Genomic DNA, 27,325 nt, shown 5'->3' with positions numbered 1-27,325 from the left:
ACCAACATGGTGAAACCCCGTCTCTACTAAAACTACAAAAATTAGCCGGGCCGTGGTGGCAGGCGCCTTTAATCCCAGCTATTCGGGAGGCTTAGGCAGGAGAATCGCTTGAACCCAGTAGGCAGAGGCTGCAGGGAGCCCAGATCGCGCCACTGCACTCCATCCTGGGCGACAGAACGAGATCCTGTCCCAAACAAACAAAAAATCACTAGCTGTCACCCTCCTCCGCACAGTTAGACATCTGTTGGAGCCGACGCGTAATTTCGGAGGCTGTAAAAATTCCCATCTCGGCCGGGCGCGGTGGCTCAAGCCTGTAATCCCAGCACTTTGGGAGGCGAAACAGGCCCGAATCACGAGGTCAGGAGGTCGAGACCATCCTAGCTAACACAGTGAAAGCCAGTCTCTACTAAAAGTCAAAACTAGCGAGGGAGGAGGTGGGCCGAGTAGCCTGGCAGCACCAGCTACTCGAGAGCTGAGGAGCAGGAAGAATGGCGTTAACCCGGGGAGGGCTTGCAGTGAGCTGAGATCGACCCACTGCACCCCAGCCTGGGCGATAGAGCGAGACTCCGTCTCAAAAATTCCCATTTCCCAGTGTACATCAGGAGAAAGCCGGTTCTATAAGGAGTGACTCCAGGAATCCTGAGCAGTCTACTGGCCTCACTTCATCTTCCTTCTGGTAGGACCGATTTTAGGGCCGGTACCGGAAGTGCTGGTCACAGCGACTTCCGGTCGTCTCGGTCTTAGCGGAGTCAACGAACTTTCTAGTGTTCCTGCCTACTGCACTAACTGAGCGACCAATTGATACCTAAGTTTAGCCGATGTTTTGAAATCTGTTCTGTAAGAGCCTAAGACAAATTGCGGCTACAGAAGCTGTTTTGAAATGCGCTTGGCTTCCGACTTCCGCAAGGGGAGGCAGCTGTTTCTTGTGTAAGCAAAGCCGAACTGAAAGAGGAGGAAAAGGAAGGAAAGGGATATGTGAAGATTTTATTTGGATCTTTTCCCCTTTTTAGGCTGGAACAGTTCTTCTAATTCTTTTTTTTTTTTTTTTTGAGATGGAGTCTCGCTCTGTCGCCAGGCTGGAGATGCGATGGCTATCTCGGCTCACTGCATCCTCCTGGGTTCAGTGATCTCCTGTCTCCAGCTTTCTCCCAGTATGGAGACTACTATAGGCGGGCGCCACCACGCCCAGCTAATTTTTGTACTTTTAGTAGAGACAGGGTTTCACCATGTTGGCCAGGATGATCTCGATCTCTTGACCTTGTGATCCACCCGCCTTGGCCTTCCAAAGTGCTGGGATTACAGGCGTGAGCACCGCGCCCGGCTGGAATATTTCTTTACTATTTCTGGCACATTCCGGGGATGGGATAGCTGCGACTGTTTTGCATTGCCCTCATCAGCTGATCTGAATGCTCTTTCGTTTGCTGGGATCACAGCGTTTTGATCATGTTAAGACAAAAAAAAAAAAGAGGGGGCGGGGCATGAATAGGGGTAAAACTACAAGTGGCATAAAGATCGTTTTAAAATGCATACATTTGAAGAGCCCTCCTTCCATATGTAAAGTGTAATTTGAGGCAGTTTTCTGAATGGAATTGAAATACTCCGAGTTAGGAAATTACACAACCCAGTTAATTTATTTCTGTAGGTTACTTTGCAAGGGTAGGTTAGTAACTGTATACGTGGGCTGATTGTGCTAGTTACATCTGAAAGTATATTAATTCTGGCTTCTGAAGTGGAAATATTACGTGTGAGTGTTTCGTGTGATATGGAGCAGCAAGGTAAAAAACTAGATGTTGAGAACTGGTTTGTTTGCACAGGCAAAGGTTGGAGAAAAAAGAGAGTAAATCTGGGTAGGTTGAACAGACAGGCTGGAGCATCTAGGAAGAATTATCCTGAGGCTGGTTCAGGTTAATTGAAGGTTTTAATAGAAAACTTTCAAGAAGGTGTACTTGCTGAACTGCTGGTACAGAAAATTATTTTTCTGAATAATAATTGTCGAAAGTAGTTTGCGTAGGTAGAGCAAACTACTCTTTCCTCAGCTTTTCATTCTCTTTTGGATTTTCTCGGCTTCTCCCAGTTTTCTACTTTGCATTGATTCTTTTTCCATTTTCAGCGTAGAGTAAGGTCAGGTGACTGAGTACAGAAAAAGAGATCAGTTGGCAACTCACCAGTGAATGTAACCATGTACAAAGGGAAACTGGATTATTAAGATGAAAACAAGATAATTTTCCTCTAAACTATACACCTATAATATCACAATCAGAAGGTGTCTTAGGAAGTAAGGTGGTTTTATTTACAAAAATATTTTTGTGTATATATTTGTTTATATAGATGGTCTTCCATAAAGAAGCAAGTACAAATAGCTACAATTGAACTGTATAAATCAACACAAGTGGGAATTAATTCAAGTTTATTTAGTGAATACTAAGTGCAAAATAGTAGACTAAGAATTATTATTTTAACACTGAAGATAAAAGTAGATTAAATATTTCTGAATAGGTGCAATTCACTAGGTAGGTTATGTTAAGGACCATATTAAAAAGACATCCAAAACAAGAAAAGCCTAGATTCCCATAAAATAGCAATTTAAAAATAAATACCTACTTAAAGTAAATTCAGAATCATTTTTTTTCTAGAGCTGATTTTTTTTTTCTAACATGAGGTATTGTCTGACAGTACCACTTCTCTCTCCTAATTAAACAAAATCAGTGTTCAGATTTGGTCAAGTAAAATACGTTTCAGGTTCTCCAGATACTAGCATAATACTTGGTGCATATTGATTACTTAAATGTAAATTCACGGAAGAGAATCCAGGTATATTTGAACAAAAACAGCACTTTTAATTAAGCATGTTGACATTCTATTGAGTATAATTTCTTCTTCTGTTCCTTTATTCCGTTATTTATTCAAATTCTATTGCTGTTTTCCCTTGTGTAAAGCTGTGCATACTGTGTGTGCAAATATATAGAGAAAAAATTCAAGCTACCTTGTCAGTCACAATTTAAGGTTGACAAGTATTCAACTGAAGATCAGTTGAATTTTTTCCTTCATATCTCATTTGTTACGTGAGATGAATAGTTTTATTTGGAAGCAAAATAGAGGTTTTTAAGATTTTGCAGGGCTTATGAAGCATAATCTAAATAAACAGATTTGTGACTGTGTGCCTTTTGAGTACTCTGGGGTTTTCTATTACCGTTTAGTTGTTCCAAAAAAAATTTTTTTTTAAATTTGAGACACGGTCTCTCTCTGTTCTCCAACTCCTGCTCTCAACGGATCCACTCACCTAGGCCTCTCAAACTGCTGGGATTACAGGCTGAGTCACCCCATTGACCTTAAAGTATTATGAGGCTTTCTTGTGTTTTTAAAAATACTATCTTGAAATTCACAATAGTGGTATTGTTTATGATTTTGCTAGGAAAAAATGGGGGGTGAATGGAAGCCCAATTTAGAAATGTTGAGAGGTCAATGAAAGTCCAATTGACTAGTACGTTAAGAGGTTTTATATTGAGTTCTCTGAGAGCTCATTTGATTACAAAAGAAGTCTGCTTATTTACTAAGGGAGCAATGAATTATAATTAAGTTTAATGTTTAGGAACAGGCTTTTCTCATATTCTCCTAAGGCCGAGGGATATTTCACTCTGAAACTATTTTGAGGTCAAAGAAGTGCAGTGTTAACTGAAATGTCAGGAAGAAGGGAAACTCTTTTTCTGAGTTTTGTATGCACACTAGAGAAAATGTGTTTTTATGGGGTTTACTGGGAGTGCAAAGGCTTCAACCAAAAGTCACTGAAGTCCTAGTACTTCATTGAGTTCAAATTTGGATATTTTGCGAGACATTTTTTCTTTATTTTTATTAAATTTTATTTTTCTATTTGTTTGTATAAATAGCAAGCAGGGATTTTAGAGGGAAATTGGAGGTTCCTTTATGGTTCCTCATGTATTTAGTGACTGTTTAGAGGTGGAAGTGTATATTTGTGGATTTTATTTTCAAGACTAAATTTTCAAATTCCTTTCAAATTTATGTATAATTAGATCAACCAAATATCTATGGCAATTAGAGAGGATCAAATTGACACAAAATTTTGTGCTGAAAGCATATTGCACCTCAGGTGATCCATCCGCCTCGGCCTCCCAAAATGCTGGGATTATAGGCATGAGCCACTGCGCCCAGCCAACTTTTAAAAATAAATTTTCTTATTATTTGGTTGCCTAGTACACCGTGATTTTTTTTTCTTTTCTTTTAAATTTAGGTTCAGGAGTACACGTGCAAATTTGTTGTATACGTAAATTGTGTGTTGCTGAGGTGTTTGGTGTACAGAATCTTTTGTTACCCAGGTAATAATCACAGTAGCAGTAGTAGTTTTTTTATCCTCCTCCTTCTCATGCTCTCCACCCTCAAGTAGGCCCTAGTATCTATTGTTCACTTCTTTGTACCCATGTGTACTCATCGTTTAATGAGTATAAGTGAGAATGTGCAGTATTTGGTCTTCTGTTCCTGAGTTAGTTCCCTTAGGATAATGGCCTCTTGCTGCATCCATGTTGCTACAAAGGACATGATTTATGAGGTAATATGATTTTGATGTGTCTATAACGTTTTTGAGTATATCATCTTATATGGCTTTTTTAGTGGCTATTCTAGGTATCACATTATATACAGATAATTTATCATATTCTGTTTATGTCATGATTTCACCCAGTTGAGTGTAGTATAGCAATATCCCCTCTTTTTTTCCCTTTACTTCCCCATGTATAATTGTCTTATTCCCTCTACATACATTTACAGCCATATTAGGCAGTCTTACAATTTTTGCTTCAGCATAATTTAGAAAAGTCAAGAGGAGAATAAAGCCTATTGTATTCACCTATTTTTTTGCTTACTGTGTTCTTCTTTCATAATGTTCCTGTATTCCTTTTTAAATGACATCCTTTCTGTTTAGATAACTTCCTTTTTAGCCATTCTTTTAGAGAAGGTCAACTGATAACAAATTCTCTTAGTTTTCCCTCATCTGATAATGTCTTGATTTCATTTATTCTTGAAGAATATTTCCAGTGGGTATGAGATTCTTCATTGACAGTCCTATTTTTTCAGCCCCTAAAAAATTGAGTTACATCCTTTGGCCTCCATGGTGTCTGATGAGAAGTCTTCTGCCATTCAAATTGTTTTCCCCCTAGAAGTAACACGTTACTTTTCTGTGGCTGCTTTCAAGAGTTTGCTTTGTCTTAATTTTCAGAAGTTTGACTACAGTGTGTCTTGGTGTGGATTTATTAGGGTTATCCTATTTGAGATTTGCTCAGCTTCTTGAACATCCAGGTTTGTCTTTTGCTAAATTTAGGGAGATTTTCACTCATTATTTCTTTAAGTACTTTTCAGCCCCATCTTCATTATCCTTTCCTTCTCTAATTCTGGTGACACAAATATTAGATCTTTAATTATTCTACTACAAATCCCTGATGTTCTGTTCATTATTTTTCAGTCTGTTATTTGTTTGTTCAGATTGAATCATTTCTTTTGTTCTATCTCTGATTAACTAATTCTTTCTTCTGTCCCCTTTATTCTACTGTTGAACATATCTATTAAGCTTTTCAGTTTTGATTATAGTGTATTTCAGTTCTTTTATTTCTTTGCTGAGACTTATTTATTTAATTTTTTTTTTTGGCCTAGACATTACTGACCAAGAGAGACTTTCTATTCTTTATTGAGGCTTTCTAGTTCTTAATTTGTTTCAAACATGTTTGCAATTGTTTACTAAAGCATTTTTATGGTGGCCTCTTTAATATCCTTGTCAGACAATTCTAATATTTCTTTCATCTTCGTGTTGGCATCTCTCAATTGTTTTTTTTTTTTTTTTTCATTCACTTTGAGATCTTCCTAGTTCTTGGGATGACAAGTGATTTTTTAAATTGAAATCTGGACTTTTTCATATTATGTTTTGAGACTCGGGATCTTATTTAAACCTTCTACTTTAGCTGGATTTTTTCTGACACTGCTCTACCCATGCTAATCATTTTCTGCATAACAGGAATGTTACTTTTTCTAATACCTGGGACAGATGATCTAAGATAAAAAAAATTTGTTCCTTTAATATAAATAAAAACTTTTTTTGAGAGAGAGAGAGACAGGGTCACATGTCACACTCTGTCACATAGGCTGGAGCACAGTAGAATAATCATGGCTCACTGCAACTTCAAACTTTTAGGCTCAAGCAGTCCTCTGGCCTCAGCCTCCCTAGTAGCTAGGACTATAGGTGTGCACCACTATACCTGGCTAATTAAAAAAAATTTTTTTTTTTTTTTTTTTTTTTTAGAGATAGTCTCACTGTGCAGCCCAGGCAAGGCTTGAACTCCTAACCTCAAGCAGTCCTCCCACCTTGGCCTCCCAAAGTTCTAGGATTACAGGGTGAGCTACCACACCTTGCTGGATAAATCTTTTGAGGCCAGGCATGGTGGCTCATGTCTGTAATTCCAGCACTTTGGGAGGCTGAGGCAGGTGGATCACTTGAGTTCAAGACCAGCCTGGCCAACATGGCAAAACCCTGTCTCTACTAAAAATAAAATAAAATAAAATAAAATAAAATAAAGGGCCAGGCGTGGTGGCATGTGCCTATAATCCCAGCTACTTGGGAGACTGAAGCAGGAGAATTGTTTGAACCCGGAAGGCAGAGGTTGCAGTGAGCCAAGATGGCACCACTGCCTCCAGCCTGGACAACAGAGTGAGACTCTGTCTTTAAAAAATAAATAAATAAATAAATAAAATAAAATAATTTAAAAAAGAGAGAGAGAGACCTTTTGAGCCCACTCTCCTCCCTGGAAATGTGTGTGGTACATACTTAACTACTGATTCAGTTATTTTAATTGGATTAAGTCTATACAATTTTACTATTTTTCTTCAACCAGTTTTTCCAGGATATTCATTTTCATAGAGTTGTTCATAGGTTTTCTTTTGAATTGTTAATCTCTGCTATATCTTTTTTTTTTTTTTTTTTTTTGAGAGACAGAGTTTCACTCTTGTTGACCAGGCTGGAGTGCAGTGGTGCAATCTCAGCTCACTGCAACCTCTGCCTTCTGGTTTCAAGTGATTTTCCTGCCTCAGCCTCCTGAGTAGCTGGGATTACGGGCGCATACCACCACGCCCAGCTAATTTTTGTACTTTTAGTAGAGATGGGGTTTCACCATGTTGGCCAGGCTATTCTTGAACTCCTGACCTCATGATCCGCCCACCTCAGCCTCCCATAGTGCTGGGATTACAGGCATGAGCCACCATGCCCAGCCCAATCTCTGCTATATCTTTAGTTTTGTCTATTCCAAATATTATTTACTTATGCCTTTTTTTCTTTTCTCAATCACATAATTATCTTTTTTTTTTTTTTTTTTTTTTAGACAGGGTCTCCCTCTGTCACCTAGTCTGGAGTGCAATGGCATGATTATAGCTTGCTGCAGCCTTAACCTCCTGGACTCCCTTCACCCTCCCACGGTAGCCTCCAGAATAGCTGATACTATAAACACACACCACCATGCCTGGATAATTTTCATACTTTTTGTACAGCCAGAGTTTTGCCATGTTGTTCAGGCTAGTCTCAAACTCCTGGGCTCAAGCCATCTGCCCTCCTCAGCCTCCCAAAGTGTTAGAATTACAGTCATAAGCCCTGCTTCAGCCATAATTACATATATAAAGATTCCTTTATAATAGAATCATTTAACAGTACATATTTCTAAGTAGCACTTTAGTTGCATCTTCCAAGTTTTGGTATGTAGCATTTTCATTATCACTCAGGAAATATTTTCAGATTTTCATTATAAACTATTTTCTTCGGGTTTAAGCTTTAAAACTTTACATGGGAGGTTTATGATTTTTAATTATTGATTTCTAATTTAATTAAATTGAGGTCAAAAGATGGTACCTTGGCCGGGTGTGGTGGCTCACATCTGTAATCCCAACACTTTGGGAGGCCGAGGCAGGCGGATCACTTGAGGTCAGGGGTTCGAGATCAGCCTGGCCAACATGGTGAAACCCCGTCTCTACTAAAAATAACCGGGTGTCCTGGCGCATGCCTGTAATCCCAGCTACTCGAGAGGCTGAGGCAGGAGAATCGCTTGAACCGAGGAAGTGGAGGTTACAGTGAGCCAAGTGAGCCAAGATCACACCACTGAACTCCAGCCTGGGCGACAGAGTGAGACTCTGTCTCAAAGAAAGAAAGAAGGAGAAAGAGAGAGAGGGAGAGAATGAGAGAAAGAAAAGAAAGAGAGAAAGGAAAGGAAAGGAAAGGAAAGGAAAGGAAAGGAAAGGAAGGAAGGAAGGAAGGAAGGAAGGAAGGAGGGAAAGGATGTTGTCCTTATAAATTATTGGTGTCTGTTAGATTTATTTTATTATCTAGTATGTTGTCATCTTATTTTAAAATGTTATGTGTATTTAAAATAATGGGGATATTTAAACTGTAGAGCATAGGGTTCTCTCCCTATATGTATCTTTTAGACCAAGCCCATTCCTTGAATTATTCAAATCCAAATTTGGATTTCCTAGCTATTTTCTATTTGGTTGATCTATCAAATACAGGAACAAGTAGGTATGTTTAAAACCCCACATATGATTATGGACTCACCAATTTTTTTTTATTATACTTTAAGTTCTAGGGTACATGTGCACAATGTGCATATTTGTTCCATATATATACATGTGCCATGTTGGTGTACTGCACCCATTAACTCATCATTTACATTAGGCATATCAGGCTCACCAATTTTTATTTTAAATCTGTTTGCCAGGCACGGTGGCTCACACCTATAATCCCAGCACTTTGGGAGGCTGAGATGGATGGATCACCTGCGGTCAGGAGTTTGAGACTAGCCTGACTAACATGGCAAAATCCCATCTCTACTAAAAATACAGAAATTAGCCAGGCGTGGTGGCCAGCTACTCAAGAGGCTGAGGCAGGAGAATCACTTGAACCTGGGAGGCGGAGGTTGCAGTGAGCCAAGATGGCCCCACTGCACTCCAGCCTGGGCAACAGAGCAAGACAGCGTCTCAAAAAAAAAAAAAAAAAAAAAAAACCTTCTGTTTGCTTTATAAATGTTGAAGTTATATTAGATACATTTAGTTGCAGAATTGTCCTATAATGCTTTTTGCCATTAGGACTTTTTTCTGATATTCATACAGGTTTTCAGATATTGATATTCTGATAACTGATATTCATATTTAGTATTATATACGTTTGTTTTCCATGTCTTTACTTTCATTTTACTGGGTGATGGGCAGAATAATAGCCCTCAAAGATGTCTACATCCTAATCCTTGGGCCTTGTGAATGTTATGTTACATGGCAAAGGGAATTAAGGTTGTACATGGAATTAAGGTTACTAATCAACTGACCTTAAAATAGGGAGATTTTCCTAAATTGTCCTGCTAGGTGCAGTGTAATCCCAAGGGTCATGAAGATTAGAAGAGAGGCTAGAGAGGAGAGTGACAGAGTGAGGTGGATATGTGAATATGAAAGAAAGGTATAGAGAGATGCAACATTGGTGGCTTTGAAGATGAAGGAAGGAGGTCTCCAGAAGCTGGAAATGTCAAGAAAAGAGACTCTTATAAAACCTCCAGAAAGGTATGTATTATTGCAGACATGTTGTTTTTAGCCCTGTGAGACTTGTGTCAGACTTCTGACCTACATAACTGTAAGATAATACATATGTGGTGTTTTAAGCTACTACATTTGTCGTAGTTTGTTAAAACAGCAAGCAGAAAATGGATAAACAGTGTTTTAAAGTTTTAGCTATGTCATTTGTAAAAAGCATTTAACTGTATTATTTTTAGTTCAATGTGATATTTTTGTCTTTTCATAAATGAACTTGGGAGACTGAGTATTGCTTGAGGCCAGGAGTTCAAGACCAGCTTGGGAAACATAGAAAGACCATTTCTCTATATGTACATATATACATACATACATACATAAAACGAACTGTTTGTCCTTATTGTGATTACTGATAAATTTGAATTTATTTTTCTAATATTGTTTTGTACTTTCAGTCTTCTAGGGCTTTTTCTCTACTTTCCTGCTTTTTACTCGATTAAGTTTTCTTTCTTTTTTATTCTGCTTGTTTGGAAGTAACACATTCTTTTTCTTTTTAATCCCAGGTGCAGATGGTTAATTGTATTTCTCAGTTTAGAGTACATTATCAACTTTGGTCTGTGCAGGAATCCCCTTATTTTATACTTCATTTTCCCCTAACTTTCAGCACTCCTGTTTCTCTATTTACATACTTAGCCTATATGTTTAATATGTGTCTTTAAATGTATGTTTATGCTTACAAAATATTGTTTTGTTGTTTTTGTCCCTGTAAAATACGTTCAATACCAGGGGGGCATTTTAAGTTTCTTATTCCATTTCTAGTTTTTTAAAAAACTCGAATCGTGTTTTTGAGATCTAGTTACATTGTTTTTGAACATCAAGTGTATTGCATATGACCTCTGTGTGACATTCAATAGTGTACATTACCATTACCATTTACTCTTTCTTTTTCCTGTTGTTGGACAACTACATTTAACTCAGTACCCAGCTATTACAAACAAGTCCATGATGGACTCATTGTATATATTTCCTTACAAGTCAGTGTAAGAAGTTCTTTGATACATTTATACAGAATCTGGATACATTTATTTTCATTAAATACTTCTAGAATGCTTTCCAAAGTTACTGTACTAGTAGCTATTTCCTTCAGATGTGTATAAGATGTCATTACCTCACATCCTTGCCAGCACTTGGCATTTTCTAGCTTTGTATTTCTTTTTCATTTTGCTGAATATAAAAGTTATTTTATTTTAATTTGTATGTATGTGATTATTCATGAGTTTGGGCATTTCTTCCTATGCTCTTTTCTATTTTCTATAGCATTTGACTATCTTTTAAATATTTATTTGCATGGGTTTTTTGTGAGTTCTAAATGTCAATCTTTTGTTGGTTTTAGACATTGGAAATATTTTCTGCATTATGCCATCTGCCTCTTACTTTTTTTTATTATGTCCATCTTTGAGCAGAAATCATAAATGTTGAAGTAAATATATACAACTTTTTGCTTTATAATATGTACTTTTTGGCTGTTGTTTAATCATTTTCTACCCTTAAAGCACAAAAATATTACCCTAATTTTTTTTTCTTTTTTTTCTTTTGAGATGGAGTCTCCCTCTGTCATCCAGGCTGGAGTGCAGTGGCACGATCTCAGCCCACTGCAACCTCCGCCTCCCGGGTTCAAGCGATTCTCCTGCCTCAGCCTCCCAAGTAATGGGGACTACAGGCAAGCACCACCACACCCAGCTAATTTTTGGATTTTTAGTAGAGATGGAGTTTGACTATGTTGGCCAAGCTGGTCTCGAACTCCTGGCCTCATGTGATCCACCTGCCTCAGCCTCCCAGAGTGCTAGAATTACAGGCATAAGCCACTGTGCCCAACCACCTAAGTTCTATAATGTTTCAATGTATGGTTCCTCCATGACTGCTCTTGTGGTATCTGTAACCCATGCTAATCTGCCGTCTTGACATGAACCAGAAACAGTATATTTCTCTTCTCTGTCATTTCCTCCATTCTTCTTCTGGAATATCTCTGGGACCTATATTACAGTTTTTCCATCTATCTTCCATGTCTCCTATGGCAGCTTTAAAATCTTTTCCCAAATTCTTTACCACTCCTTTATTCAAGAGGTAGAACATATGTCCCCTCATCTTGAATTTGGTCTCTGTGACTGTTTGACCAATGGAAAGCATGGGGAAAGTGACACTTGCTCTTGTAACCCAGCCACCATGTTTTAAAGGCCACATAGGATATATGCAATTATTATGGTTCACTGCCAGCATCAATCATGGAAGAGAGGTCACCTCCAAATGATACTAGCTCGCTGCCACTATGTCACTCGCAGCCTTTGAGCTTTTCTACCTGAGGCCTCAGGCATCATAGAGCAGAGGCAATTCATTCCCATTGGGCCTTGTCTGAATTCCTGACCCATGGAGTCCATGAGCATAATATGTCTGTTCTATGCCTTTAAGTTTCAGTGTGGTTTATCACAGTAGATAACATCTTTTAAATACTCTTTCATAATTTTAATCTTTTTGTTGTGTGTTCTTGGGCAGATCTTAAAAATCTTCCTTTATCTCAGATAAAAGGGTTTACTGAACAACAAAATAAATGATAGAATTGGATTATAACCTAAATAATAAATATCCATGTGTCCATATATAATTCCATAGTTACATACCAATTTACTAATTTAGTCTTCATTAGCTTCCAGACTAAAGTTTATACTATCTATTGAGGTTTTGATTACAGTGAATAAGTTTCTTTTCTAAAATTTCTGGTTGGCTATATTTATATGAATCCATTCTTTATTTTAGTCTTTTTTTATCTCATAATTTACTATCTTTTGTGGGTGTAACTTCTAAATTCATCTCTGCAAGCATCTTAAACAGTTTTATTTTGAACGACACTTTTTGAAAATGTTTTCCTTTTCATTCCTCTCTCTACTTATGTTCATTTCCCAGACCCTGGGCATGGTCTAGAATCAGGTTGTATAGTAATGATTTGGGCTTCTGACCCAACATGATACTGCAAATGGTACAGATGACTACATTAAGTCTGTTGGCTACAGAGCCTAGTACATATTCTGAAAGTTGTTTCTGTGTCCTCCAGCCTTCACAGGCCTGCAACATACCATAACATACAGTTTCAGGAATTTTTTGGCAATGGCTTTTCAACCTATCTTGACCCATCCTACCTCTTGACTCTAACCAATGACGCTGGCTTTTATTCTCCATTTTTCATGGTGAACATTTTGTTCCTGAGAGATCATAAGAGCCAAACTAATGGTAACCAATGCCAACTTCCCATCCCGATAGCTTGAAAATCCAAGGATTTTATCCCCGCTCACCACTTTATGTCTGTTCCACTTTTTTTTTTGAGATGGACTCTCGCTCTGTCGCCCAGGCTGGAGTGCGGTGGCGTGATCTCGGCTCATGCAACCTCTGCCTTCTGGCTTCAAGCAATTCCCATGCCTCAGCCTCCTGAGTAGCTGGGATTACAGGTGCATGCCACTACACCCAGCTAATTTTTGTATTTTTAGTAGACAGGGTTTTGCCATGTTGGCCAAGCTGTTCTCGGACTCCTGACCTTGGCCACCCGCCTCAGCTTCCCAAAGTGCTGGGATTACAGGCATGAGCCACCATGCCTGGCCTTGCATTTTTTTTTTTTTAGTAGAGACAGGGTTTCATCATGTTGGTCAGGCTGGTCTCGAACTCCTGACCTCAGGTGATTCACCTGCCGTGGCCTTCTGAGATTATAGGCGCGAGCCACCATACCTGGTCACATTTTTTAAAATTTTTACCTGTTACTACTATATTTAGAGCAGAGTATGGTACACAGAAGCATAAACTTACTTCACCAGCTTGACCAGAAACCCTTTGTTACTTTCACTTTTTAACATTCGTTTCAGTGGGTTTTTTGTTTGTTTTGGGGGTTTTTTTGTTTGTTTTTTGAGACTGAGTCTCACTCTGTTGCCCAGGCTGGAGTGCGGTGGCATGATCTCAGCTCACTGCAATCTCCGCCTCCCGGGTTCAAGCAATTCTCATGCCTCAGCCTCCCAAGTAGCTGGGACTACAGGCATGAGCCACCACACCTGGCTGATTTTTGTATTTTTAGTAGAGAGGGGTTTCCACCATGTTGGCCAGGCTGGTCTCGAACTCCTGACCTCAGGTGATCTCCCCACCTTGGCCTCCCAAAGTGTTGGGATTACAGGCGTGAGCTACCATGCCCGCCTGTTTCAGTGTTATATAAACACAACAAATACTTTAATAATGTTTTTTAAAGGTGTTACATATATTTGAAAATGAAGTCAAACTTTTGGTTGAAGAATGAATGTCCAATTAGTCACATAGTTCGAAGATATTAAACTCTACAGAAAATAGTTATTTATATGGGAGAATCATATGAATGAATTATGCTTCCAAGAACAAGACAAATCATCACTAAATGGAAAACAATAAAAAGTGCACAGACTTGATAAAGAAATTAGTTATTTATTTTTAGGAGAATTACATAAAATCAGACAGACCAATTCCATTTCTTGTATATCTGAAAGTCTAATTTCAGCATATAAGTCTATTTTTAAATAGCATCTCCAGTATACATAGCTTAAACTATATAAACATGTCTGCATAATAAATTTTAAATTTTTCAGTTTATATCTATTTTAAAATTTATGACTAATTTAAAATGCTAGTATAATTTTCATTTAAAGTTAAAACTTTATGCATAAACCTTAATGGGCTTACTTTATGATTGTTTAAAATAATCTAACATGTAGAGTTACAAAGAAATACTAATTTTGATAAAAATGTATTCTACATGGATAATTCCAGTCTTAAAAATCTGTTCTTCATCTCAGATAAAAGGGTTTGCTGAACAACAAAGTAAATGATAGGATTAGTTTGTAACCCAAATAATAGAGGAGATATCCAGGTGTCCTTATGTAAAGAAATAACTAACTAAATAAGTGGGGGGAAAAGTAACAAGTTTTCCTTCCAGAAGAATTTTAATTAATGTAAAAGGAATTAGAGAAATAGTAAATCACCATTAGAATGCCACAATATTAATTGCCACAGGAAATATCTAGCAATGGATACTAAAATTGGTTTAAGCAGAAACATGATATTTGCATAGTTTCAAAGTATAACCCCCCAAGTATTTATTAATTACAAAGAGAAAAAAGTAACTTTATAATAGAGAAACATGGCCGACATTATGTTAACCAAGCGATCAAAGTTAGCATCACCTTAACATTACTGAAAAATGGCTAACATACTTAAAAATGGCTAACATGGTACATTTTCTAAGTTATTTACCACAATAAAAGAAAAAAAGATTAATATCACCAGTAGTATGACATTGGCATCACATACCTGCTGACATGATACACTGAAAAGGATACAATATCATTTCTGCAGTATTTTTCCCAATAATGCATAACCTCAGTTTAATAATGAGAAAACAATCCCAAACTGAGGGGCATTCTACAAATAACTGGCTAGTACTCTTCAAAAGTCTCAAGTCATGATAGGTAAGGTAAGAGTAAGGAACTGTCACAGGTGGTAGAGAGAAAGGAAACAAATGCTTTGCAGGATCCTAGATTGGATCCTTAAATAGAAAAAGGACATTGGGGGAAAACTGTTATATATGAATAAGGCCTGTAGTTTACTTCATAGAATTATGCCAAGGTTAATTTCTTAATTTTGATAACTACTATGGTTATGTAAGATGTTAGCATTCAGGGAAGTTAGGTGAAGGATATACAGGAACTATCTATAGTATTTTTGCAATTTTATAAGTCTAGAATTATTTCCTAATAAAAAGCCTTTTTGTACAAGACACTTTTCAAAGTTCTTGGGTCATAGCTTTGAATACATATAAATAGTTCTAATATCACTCGACACTTTGGAAAGAGTAATTGTCCTAATTATTTACATTCTTTGTCTTAATTTGCTGATGGAGACCTGGACTTAATCTCAGCTAGTGTATAGAGTTCTCTCCAAAAACAAGTGGCCTACTTCACATTCAGTGAATTGATATATTCTTAAGTTGTCAGGTAGGATTGGAATTTTCTTGGGAACTTGAAGTCTAAATAAAATTAGATTAGAGAGACAAAATTTTCACCTAAGGCAAAAATAAGAGAAATAGTGGCAAAATATTTTTATATTAAATCAATACATTTTTTAAATTTAAAGGATGGTTTCTTTTATGAGATTATTATCTTACCTTTTTTTATTATTTTTTTGAGACGGAGTCCTGCTCTGTCATCAGGCTGGAGTGCAGTGGCACGATCTCAGCTCACTGCAACCTCCACCTCCTGGGTTCAAGCAATTCTCCTGCCTCAGCCTCCCAAGTATCTGGGACTACAGGCGCATACCACCACACCCAGCTAATTTTTGTATTTTTAGTAGAGACAGGATTTCACCATGTTGGCCAGGATGGTCTCCATCTCTTGACCTCGTGATCCGTCTGCCTCAGCCTCCCAAAGTACTGGTATTACAGGTGTGAGCCACTGCGCCCGGCCCATCTTACCATTTTTATATTAAAATGCCATTTCGCTTATGGACTAATGGTGGCGTGAAGTGGTAGGTTTTATTTCATTTAATGTGAAAAAATAAAAAGTTGGCAAATCTACATATTCTGTCCATTGTGTGTGTGTGTGTGTGTGTGTGTGTGTGTATGTATTCATGAACTTCACTGCTATTTGAATATCAAAGTCTTAAAATCATGAATCTACACCATTTTCTTTCCCTATCCTTGACATGAAGGCAGGCTCCATTGTACGCCTGTAGTCCCAGCTACTTGGGAGGCTGAGGCAGGAAGATCACTTGAACCCAGGAGACAGAAGTTGCGGTGAGCCGAGATTGTACTACTGTACTCCAGCCTGGGTAACAGAGCAAGACTCTGTCTCCAAAAAATAAATAAATAAATAAATATTCTAGCTCCCTTGTCATTTAAAGGAAATAGAAATTTCAGCATGCCTTCACCAATTGGAACACACATACACTGGAACACTATTCTATGTTTTGTGCGAGAAGACCTTTACTCTAAATCAGCAGAATCATAACTCAATGTATATAAAATATTTAATATTAAAAATAAAAGCAATTCATTGATATAGTGCATTTGCTTCATCTATTCTTTAACATTTTAATATTGAAGGCAGCCATAGGTTACACCAGTTCTGCCCTGAGCATCTCCAATGTTTAAAAAATAACAGCACTAAATTTTAGTGTATTCCTGGCCAACAGGTAAACAGCCAGGTGATGCCATTAGGTATCAGTCATTAAGTCCAAGAATGAAGTTTATATTAATAAATATGATTTGGTATATTTAAGAAGTATTTTAAGAGATAATGCTCTACCCTTAAAATTCCAGGTACAAACATTGTGTCCTCCTGTGCAGGAAGGAAGAGGATGTATTCTAGTGACTCTGAATTTACACAAATTTGTATAAAATAAGGCACAAAATTAAAGCCTCACTAAAGCACACTTTTTTTTTTTTTTTGAGATGAGGTTTCACTCTATTGCCCAGGCTGGAGTGCAGCAATGCAACCATAGCTTACTGCACCCCTGAACTCCTGGCCTTGAGTAATTCACTCCTTCAGACTTCTGAGTAGCTGGGACTACAGGTATGAACCACCATGCCCTTCTCTAAAGCAAACTTTTGACTTTCAAGGCACAGTTAGTAGTATTGGGAGAATTCCTGAAATATGTTAATGTTTTAATATTGGCTTATTTTAGAATGAGAGGGCTCAGAATAGCTTATGAAGGCAAAACAGTGTTGATCAAAGAGAAGCCTAACTTGTCTCCCCACTCCATTTCATTTTATGAATGATTTACTAAAAATGCCACTTTTTCTCAGTTTGCATGTATTAACTTCAGAATACTCAGAGAGGTAAATGGCTTACAATCAAATCTGGTACTATGTGAAAATGTTTCTTTCCTTAATGCCACTTAATTAGTATTAATGAACTTTTTCATTTTAATGTCTTTTTATTTTGTATTTACAAACTACAAAATGGTTTACAATAAATGTTGTGTACACTTAATGGCACAAAATAGTTTAGAGTGTTCCGTAACACTTATTAACTACAGCAGGCCTTATTTATTTATTTATTTATTTATTTATTTATTTATTTTTTGAGACAGTGTCTCACTCTGTTGCCCAGGGTGGAGTGCAGTGGCACAATCTCAGCTCACTGAAACCTCCACCTCCAAGGTTCAAGCGATTCTCCAGCCTCAGCCTCTGAGTAGCTGGGATTACAGGCACGTGCCATCATGACCGACTAAATTTTGTATTTTTAGTAGAGATAGGATTTCGCCATGTTAGCCAGGCTGGTCTTGAACTCCTCACCTCAGGTGATCCGCCTGCCTCCGTCTCCCAAAATTGGGATTACAGCCGTGAGCCACTGTGCCCAGCCATCCTACTTTATTTTTATCCTCATCCACCCTCCATTTCCCTGTTTTCAAATAGATTCTCTCTGGGTCTGCAAGGATAGACATCTGGATATGAAAGAGGGAGATTTGAAACTTGCCTGGCTCCAAACAATCGTTAAGAAATCAAATCTGGCTGGGCACAGTGGTTTACGACTGTAATCCCAGCGCTTTGGGAGGCCTAGGCGGGTGGATCACCTGAGGTCAGGAGTTCGTGACCAGCATGGCCAACATGGTGAAACCTCGTCTCTACTAAAAATATCAAAAAATTAGCTGGGCATGGTGGCGCACACCTGTAATCCCAGCTACTCAGGAGGTTGAGGCAGGAGAATCACTTGAACCCAGGAGGCAGAGGTTGCAGTGAGCCGATATCGTGACTTTGCATTCCAGTCTAGGCAACAAGAGCAAAACTCTGTCTCAAAAAAAAAAAAAAAGAAAAAGAAAAAAAAATCTACACCTAATTTGATTTTGGACAACATTCCTAAACTGAATCTTTTTATCCTTATTTCTGCCCTTACTCACATTTGCAAATAAATGAAATCCTTTTCTTTCTCCACCCTTCCTCCCACCATGATTATTTGGGAAGACCACCATTTACCAGGCATTTCCATGATTATGATTATGAAAGATTGCAGGCAAGGCATTGATCAAAGATAATCACTCATCATGGACAAGAATTTAGAGATTCCTGAATAATAAACTGTATCTCTGCTTGTCAAACCTAATCACTTCCCAATATATTAAAAAGGGAAGGTAGTTCTCTTCCCTATGCATGCATAACTTTCTACTGGAAAATAATTTAGAGGCAAATAAAAGGGTCTCTCTATGGAACTAAGCATTTCCTGGGCCAGGACCAATGAACTTCTAGGGGAAATGTGAATAATGGCTTATTCACTACTTGCTAGCACAGAGATGGAAAAGCAGAAGTTCCTACCACATGTGCATTTATAGAGGGTGACATTTCTTTAAACAGAATTCCAACTGGAGAAAGGGTTATAGATAAATGATCTGGGGATCAGGATAACTGCTTTGTATTGAGTAAGCCTAGCCTCACTCTGGGTTTTCCATTTTCACCAAACTAAGTACTCTTATCTTCGCTAAAGCTGCAATCTACTACCAGTTTTTGTTTTAATGAGGATGAAACATCTTTGCATACCAAGTATAAAATTCCGCTTCTCTTCTCTCACTGAGGCTGTAAATAGGAGCTACATATAGTCATCAGATACCTGGTCATGGCCCTCTGATCTCCGAGACTTATTCCTTTCAGAATTTAGAGGCAAACTGGAGCCAGCCTCCATTTTTATCTCCCCAGTGGCATGAGGAAAAGGGAAGTTGGGCATAAAGCGCTTAAGAAAGCGAAACTCACTATTACCAGTGCCAGTGGCTGAACACATTTCATATGGACAAGGCTGGGATAAGGATCCATTGCCTTGTCCTTGTACCAGATTGTTAGAGAAATTACAGTCATCATAGAAATGCTCTTGAATTGTAAACTTTTCTCTATATTTAATCTTTTGGTAGACATGTATAATGAAGATCACTGTGACAGAGAGGAGAAAGAGAAAGGAGAGGATGGCCAGAGAAATTACCAAATATTTAGTGGATGGATTTACCTTTCTGGAATGCTTGGTTGGATCCTGGAACTGCAGGTAGGGCTCTGAAAAGCCATCTACCAGCAGGATGTTGAGTGAGACAGTAGTTGAAAGAGCTGGTTGGCCGTGATCCTGAACAAGAATGATCAATTTCTGCATCATGGGGTCTCTCTCAGATATCTGCCGTAATGTACGGATTTCTCCATTTTGTCTTTGAACACAAAATAACCCAAGGTCAGTGGCCTTAAGTAGATGATATGAAAGCCAAGAATTCTGACCTGAGTCACCATCCACAGCCACCACTTTGGTTACCAGGTAGCCTGCCTCTGCAGACCTGGGCACCAGGTCATTGCAGGGCAAGGTGCCATTCTGCAGTGGGTACAAGATCATTGGACGATTGTCATTGTCATCTCGGACAACCACTCTGACAGTAGCTTGGCTATTCAGTGACAGGAAGCCCCCATCAGTTGCCTTTACCACAAACTGAAAATCTTGAATGGCCTCATAATCCATGGTTCTCAGTGCATAGAGCTTTCCATTGTCTGAATTTATGGATATGTAAGCAAAGACTGATAGATCTCCATTTTTTGGAGGCAACAGAGAATAAGTTATTTGGGCATTCTCACCCAAATCAAGATCCTCAGCATGGACTTGGCCAATAAAAACTGCAGGACTATTATTTTCTTGAACAGTCAAGATATAGGAATCTTCCCGAAATATTGGAGGATTGTCATTAACGTCAGATATTAGCACCTCTATCATAGTCTCAGCAGATAAGCTAGGTGGTCCAGTATCCATGGCAACAAGGGTGATATTATAGCCTGAGACCTCCTCCCGATCCAAGCTTCTGTCAGTGACCAGCGAGTAAGAATTCCCGAATGTAGGTTTGATTACAAAGGGAAGGTCTTCTCTGAGGAAGCAGGTGACTTTTCCTCCCACTCGAATGTCCCGGTCTCTGATAGTGAAAAGGGCTACTACCGTCTGTGGTGGTGAGTCTTCAGGGAGTGGGCTGGACACAGAGGAGACCATCACTTCGGGAGGATTGTCATTCACATCCACCACTTCTACCAGGACTTTGCTGTGGGCAGAGAGGCCTCCACCATCTGTAGCTTGAATGTCAATGTCGTATGTTTCAATGTCTTCAAAATCTAGGGTTCCTCTTAGTCGAACCTCTCCAGTTTGAGAGTCAATCTGAAACGTCTTGAGAATTGCTTCTGGGTTTTGAGCTAAAGAGTAAGTTATCGCTTTGTTCGTGCCCTCGTCTAGGTCCATGGCAGTCACCGTGGCCACCAAAGAGCCATTGGGGCTGTTCTCTGATACCTGGGCTGGGTACACCGGTCGCGAGAACTGGGGCACGTGGTCGTTGACATCCAGAACCACCACGCGGATGTGAGCTGTGCCAGACTTGGGCGGTGACCCGCCGTCCACCGCCGTAATTATCAAGTTGACTTCAGGCTGCTCCTCTCGGTCCAGGGGTTTGTTCAGCACCAGCTCAGCATATTTAGGCCCGTGGCTGCGGAAGCGGGTGTGCAGGTGGAAATAGCCGTTGGCACTAAGGGTGTAGTTTTGGAGACCGTTGAGGCCCACGTCCAGATCCTGGGCACTCTGCAGAGGAAAACGTGAACCCAAGGGGGTGCTCTCCGGAATCTTTAAAAGCGGCTCCTTGTTTAGGAAAACCGGGGCATTGTCATTGATATCAAATACCCTGACCTCGGCACGGAAGGACTGCAGCGGCTCCACCAGGATTATTTCAAAGTGCAGAACACACGGGTCGGCTTTGCCACAAAGTGACTCCCGATCCAGTTTCTCCTTCACAAACAAATCTCCTGTCTTGCGGTGGAGCCGGAAGTGCATTTTGTTGCCCTCGGAAACCAGCCGCGCCCCGCGCACAGCCAGCTTCCCTACCTCCAGTCCTAAGTCCTTAGCTACGTTGGCCACAAACGAACCGCTCTCCATTTCCTCCGCCACTGAATAGCGGATCGTTGTCGCACCCCCCACAGATACGCACAGAAAAATAAGAAGAGATCCCACTTGCCTGCTTTGCAAAGATTTTCCGCGCGCACCCGCCATCACTTCTCACAAGCGCACTCTCTGCAATCAAAGCCAACTGTTGCGGATATACTTTCACTTTTCTGCAACAGGTTACTGCAACAGTTGCTCTCCGCTTCACCAGCCTCTAACCGCAGCACCATCAAAGGCTAGCTGAGCCGATTAAGCTGTTTTGCACTTGAAAGAAAATTTGCATTGAGTGACTCAACTCCCCAGTCTAGCGAATGTATTAATAGGTATGTTCTCATTCCGGAGAGTTAGGTAGAGGTTGAAAGTTTGTTGCCAAAGCAACCACAGACTCATCTGTTAATTCCCTTTCAGGAAAAAAAAAAAAGTCCTTGGGAATTGAGAAGCCAATGAGATTAGTCGTTCAAGCTGAAGTCATTCTATCTGCTCGCTTTCTGGAGCCACTGAAGCAGTGGGCGAACAGCAACAAGTTTAAGCTACATCTGCACACTCTGCAGTCCATCCAGAGACGAAGAAAGAAGCACAAGGATCCTGCAGGGTCTTCTGAAGCCCAAGCCAAATATATGAGGCAGGGAGCTGGAGAATGTGGAGGAAGTGGTCAGTAGGAAAAGGAAAGGGAACAAACAGACATTCTCCTTCAGAAACTTGAGGTCCAGTAGGTACACTTACAGGGGACTAAGCCAACTGGCCTCTTGATTTGCGCTACGCTATCATGCTACTTCTACGTATATGCTCCCCCGCAAAAAAATATCTGTATACACGTGCACAAAGGGAGCAGCTGGCTTGTCACTTATGATTATAATGGCAGTAGTATCTATTGGATATGATTTCCATGTACTAAAACTATGACAAATTATTTACATGCGTTATTTAATACTTCAACAACTATATGAAGTAGATATTATTTAAAAAAAAAAAAAAAGACAAAGAAAGTGAGATGGGAGAGGTTATGTCAAGGTCCCCTACCTAGCAAATGTTAGAAATAAAATTCAGTTTAATTTTGTCTGACTCCCAAGTCTATGCTCTTAATCAGTACACTGCTCTGCTTCCCAGATAATATAATGAATAAATCAAATGAAGATAAATATTTGGTTTTGGATTTTAAAGCAAATAAAATGATTGCTTACACATATTGAAAATGGCCTACTAGAAATATAGGAGATATTTGTTGAGAGCTTCCTTTATGATCATAGGATAATAGAATGTTTAAGAATAATAAGACATTTCAGAAAGATGAGATCCAGTCTCCTTCTCACCCATCCTCCACTTTAAAAAAAAAAAAAAAAGATGAAGAAACTAAGGCCCAAAGTGACGAAGTCACTTGCCCAATTCATACAGCTACTCATGGCAATGTAAGAACTAGAACTTGTCTTCTGCTGCTGTCTCGTGCTCATTACCTAAAACATTTGATTCCTCATTTGTGCTCAATATTTTATGTCCCAGGTGCTATACAATTATGGCCACTTAAGAGAAATCTAAATTATATTTTCCAGTAGGAAAAAAGAAGGAATGAAAATAGAAAGTGTACAGAACACTGATTACATCCTGACATGAGGGAGTTAATGAATCTTTCAATCTCTGTCAGATTTTTAACACCTGGCTTAAGTGTGCATCCTTAAAACAATTTAGTTTTGCCTCTTTTGAAAACTGTATATCTTACTTGAGTATGAGTGGAAATAAAATAAAACAAAACTATATATCAAGTAAAGTGTACAGTAGGTAATCCTTTGAATTTTGTTTCTCTCATTTTTTAGCTCAATGTAAGATTGGTGTTATCTTTAGCTCTAGTTCATTTATTTCCATTGCCATATAAAATTCCAATATATTGTCAATGACCTTTAGCTAGAGACCATCAGAAACACACCTGTAGTTGAACAAAGTTATGTTTACTGACTTATTGTAACAAAGGAAGCTGCACACCATAGAGAATCATGGAGCATCTCAGTGAAAAGGTGTTAGAAAGAACATACATTTTGTCTTGTGTTAGGTGATTTGGGGGAGGTTTGAAGCAGGGTGCTCTGAATTGGATGCCATTATAAGTGGAGTTAATTCTATGATGAGTATATTGATAATTCTTAGTAGAAGGTGAGAGGAATGGGGTGAGACTAATGCTGTCATTGGTAAATAAGCTGTAGTGACTAATATTAGCCAGGACAGAAAGATGTTTGGGCATTTTTGTGGATTGGACAATACTCCTTTTTGTCTGTATTTAGACACACTTATGATGTGCTCTCATTTCCCTCTTGCTCCATCATAGTCATAGTGTGGCCTTCTCTGATACTGGTGTCCTATGAAATCATTTTTAGTTCAACAGAAGATCACTATGGCCTAGCTGTTGAGTGTCAGGCCAGCTCCTATGGACTGCTTTTGTCTTTTTCAGTATGAATGCAGCAAAATTCATTTATCTATTTTATTATTCTACTGCTCGTAGCATATCATTGTACATGTCACTTTGTGCACACGTATACACATATTTTTTGTGGGGAGTATATATTAGAAGTATATATAAGTAGCATTGATATCATAGGGTATGCTCTTTTCAGCTTTACATGATGTCACCAAACTGCTTTCTCAGAAGTTGTACTGGCCAGGCGTAGTGGCTTACGCCTGTAATCCCAACACTTTGGGAGGCTGAGGTGGCCAATCACGAGGTCAGGAGTTCAAAACGAGCCTGACCAACATGGTGAAACCCTGTCTTTACTGAAAATACAAAAATTAGCCAGGCATCGTTGTGCGTGCCTGTAATCCCAGCTACTCAGGAGGCTAAGGCAGGAGAATCGCTTGAACCTGGGAGGTGGAGGTTGCAGTGAGCGGAGGTCACGCCATTGCACTCCAGCCTGAGCCACAGAGTGAGACTCCATCTCAAGAAAAATAAAAAGAAGTTGTACTGATTTACATTCTCATCAGCAGTGCAACTTCCAGTTGTTCGAATTATTTCCAACACTTAGAATTACTAGTCTTTTAAAATTTTGACCATTCTGGTGAGTGACTGTGTTCATATGTAATTGATTAATTTGCATTTCTCATTAATTACTGATGAAGTAGGGCACTATTTAATATATTTGTAGTCATTGGAATATCCTTTTTTGGAAAGTTTTTGTTCAGTTCTCTTGCCTGTTTTTAACATTGCATTGTTAACCTTTTTCTATTAATTTCTATTCTTTATGTTCTGACTATGAGTCTTGAATACATTAAAAAAGATGTTTATTCTTGGTCAACATATATAAACAGAGAATAGCCTTCAGCAATTTGGATAGAAAAAAATAGAGTATACTACCCACCCACTAATATTACTTAGCATCATCAAAAAGGCTATTGGGGTAGTTTTTTTAAAAGGAAATATTTATTTAGTGATTCACAAATTATGCAGAAGCTTCTCACATCCTAGGAAGTCTTAATACAATCAATTTCAAAATAATTCATTAAAAAAATTGTAAGTTAAAAAAATACACTCTTGGCTGGGTGTGGTGCCTAAAGTTTGCGATCCTAGTACGTTAGGAGGCTGAGGCAGGAAGATCACTTGAGGCCAGGACTTTGAGACCAGCCTGGATAACATAGCAAGACCCTTGTCTCTACATAAATAAATAAATAAATAAATAAATAAATAAATAAATAAATAAAGTATGGTGACAAAGCCTGTAGTCCCAGTTACTTGAGGAGGAAACATTGCTTGAGGTTAGGAACTTGAGGTTACAGTGAGCTATGACTGTACCACTGCACTCCAGCCTGGGTGACAGAGTCAGTATCTGTCTCAAAAAAAAAAAATTCTTATGAGGTGAAGTATAAGCAATGCTGCTTTTCTTTTTTTATATTCTTTTTTGTTAGTTTATGTTTAATTGATAGAGAAATTATATTAATCATATATAACATGATATTTTATAGCATATTTATATTGTAGAATGACTAAATTCAGCTAATTAACATATATATTACCTCACATAGTTATTATTTTTGTGGTGAGAATACTTAACATCCATGTCTTGGGCATTTTTAAAGAATACAGTATGTTGTTATTAACTATAGCCACCATGTTGAGCAATAGATCTTTTGGACTTATTTCTCCTAACTGAAATTTTGTATCCTTTTGGCTCTCCAACCTCTCCTTCCTCATCCCAGCCCCTAGCAACCACCATTCTACTCTCTAGTTCTATGAGACCAACTTTTTAAGATTCCACATATAAATGAGGTAACACCCTTATGAAAAACAATATAGAAGGACCTCAAAAAATTAAAAATAGATCTACCATAGAATCTAGCAATCCCACTACCAGGGATATTTTCAAAGGAAATGAAATCAGTATGTTGAAGAGATATCAGCACTCCCATGCATTGCAACATTAGTCCCAATAGCTGAGATATAGAATCAGCCTAAGTGCCCATCAGTGGGTAAGTGATTAAAGAAAATGTAGTATATGTACATGATGGAATATTCTTCACCCTTCACAAAGAAGGAAATCCTGCAATTTGTCACAACATGGATGAACATGGGGGACGTTATGTTAAATGACGTAAGCCAGGCACAGAAATACTGCTTTTCAATTCAATTCCTCTGAATCTTGATCTGTTTGGTTAGCCCTAGGCGATTTATTAAAATCTGCTTGATGGAATTAAAATCCAAAATATTTTCTTTTGCCTTGGAAAATGTTAGGAACTTTAAACATGGTGGCAGGTTTTTTTAAAGCCTGTATTCTTTCTGGTGAAGGTAGAATTGGGAGCCCACAGACTAAATCTACAGCCTCTTAGCTTGTAAAGTCAGGATCAAAACCTACATGTTGGGAAGAGGGACAATCCACAGTTAGTAGGATATCATGAAGTTTTGGGAGAACAAAAATTCACTTCAAAACTGTATCTGAGTACTAACTTTTAAACTTTAAAAATCTTATTTTGAAACATTTCAGAGTTTTGGAAGAGTTACAAGAGTGTTCGTAATCACTTATGACTTACCCATTGGCTTACCTTAACTAAAGTGTAATAAGGCTTCTCTTCTCCCCACAGGTCCCTGAACTTCAGCTGGCCCCAAAACTTGAGCAAGCTCTAAAAAGCAGAACATCTCCCACTTAACAGTTTATTCTGAGAACTAGCCAACCACAGGAGGGAAAATCATATCTCCAGTTAAAGTGCCCTGATCATGCCACCTGCTCATCCTACCCCCCTTGCCCTGTTCCCATACAAACGTCCTGCTAGCCCTGTTTACACCTTTTTTTTTTAACTCTTTTTTTAAAATTTGATTTTTAGACATTTGAAGATTTCTGTGGTCAGAGGGTCTGTAATAGTTTTTTTTTTAAAATAAAGCTGCTCCTTACCTAAATCCAGATTTGTTTTTATTGAATATAATAATAAATGACCATATTACCTTCACCTAGATTTATCAATTTTGCTACATTTGTACACTTTCTTTTACATATTTATCTATTACTGTATTATATAATACATTATAATATATATGCACATACATTATTCAAAAATAGTTATCTCTTCCTCAATTTTTATGGGAGATGTATACCTCTCCGCTCCAACGGTGCTGAGTTTAGCTGCATGATATGCTTTGACTTTACCTTGGGTTCAATATACTTCCTTATCTCTTGACTCTGGAGTTGGCCATATGAGTTATTTTGGCCCTCAATGGGATGTTAAGAGTGTTGTAGGTTGAATTTGTCCCCCAGAAAGATATGTTGAAATCATAACCACTGGTCTTTGTGAATGTGACCTTATTTGGAAACAGAGTCTTA

At 38.5% G+C, this 27,325-nt stretch overlaps 1 protein-coding gene and 1 long non-coding RNA gene across 2 annotated transcripts; one reads left to right on the top strand and one right to left on the bottom strand.

Moving 5' to 3' along the window:
- Positions 1 to 796: 796 nt before the first annotated feature.
- On the top strand, positions 797 to 26,904 carry LOC108586443. Its single transcript, XR_001903817.3, has 3 exons — positions 797 to 927; positions 9,397 to 9,588; positions 26,592 to 26,904. It is a non-coding gene; the product is annotated as an uncharacterized LOC108586443 (long non-coding RNA).
- PCDHB1 (protocadherin beta 1) lies at positions 18,388 to 21,941 on the bottom strand. Its single transcript, XM_003900237.5, has one exon. It carries the CDS (start codon positions 21,648 to 21,650, stop codon positions 19,194 to 19,196), a length of 2,457 nt encoding a protein of 818 aa, XP_003900286.2. The 5' UTR covers positions 21,651 to 21,941; the 3' UTR covers positions 18,388 to 19,193.
- Positions 26,905 to 27,325: the final 421 nt, after the last annotated feature.

This window comes from Papio anubis, chromosome 5 (genome assembly GCF_008728515.1).
Source record: "Papio anubis isolate 15944 chromosome 5, Panubis1.0, whole genome shotgun sequence".
In the NCBI taxonomy this organism is placed as follows: domain Eukaryota; kingdom Metazoa; phylum Chordata; class Mammalia; order Primates; family Cercopithecidae; genus Papio; species Papio anubis.
Note: the sequence above shows the minus strand (reverse complement) of the source record. Positions and strands in the feature narration are given on the sequence as shown.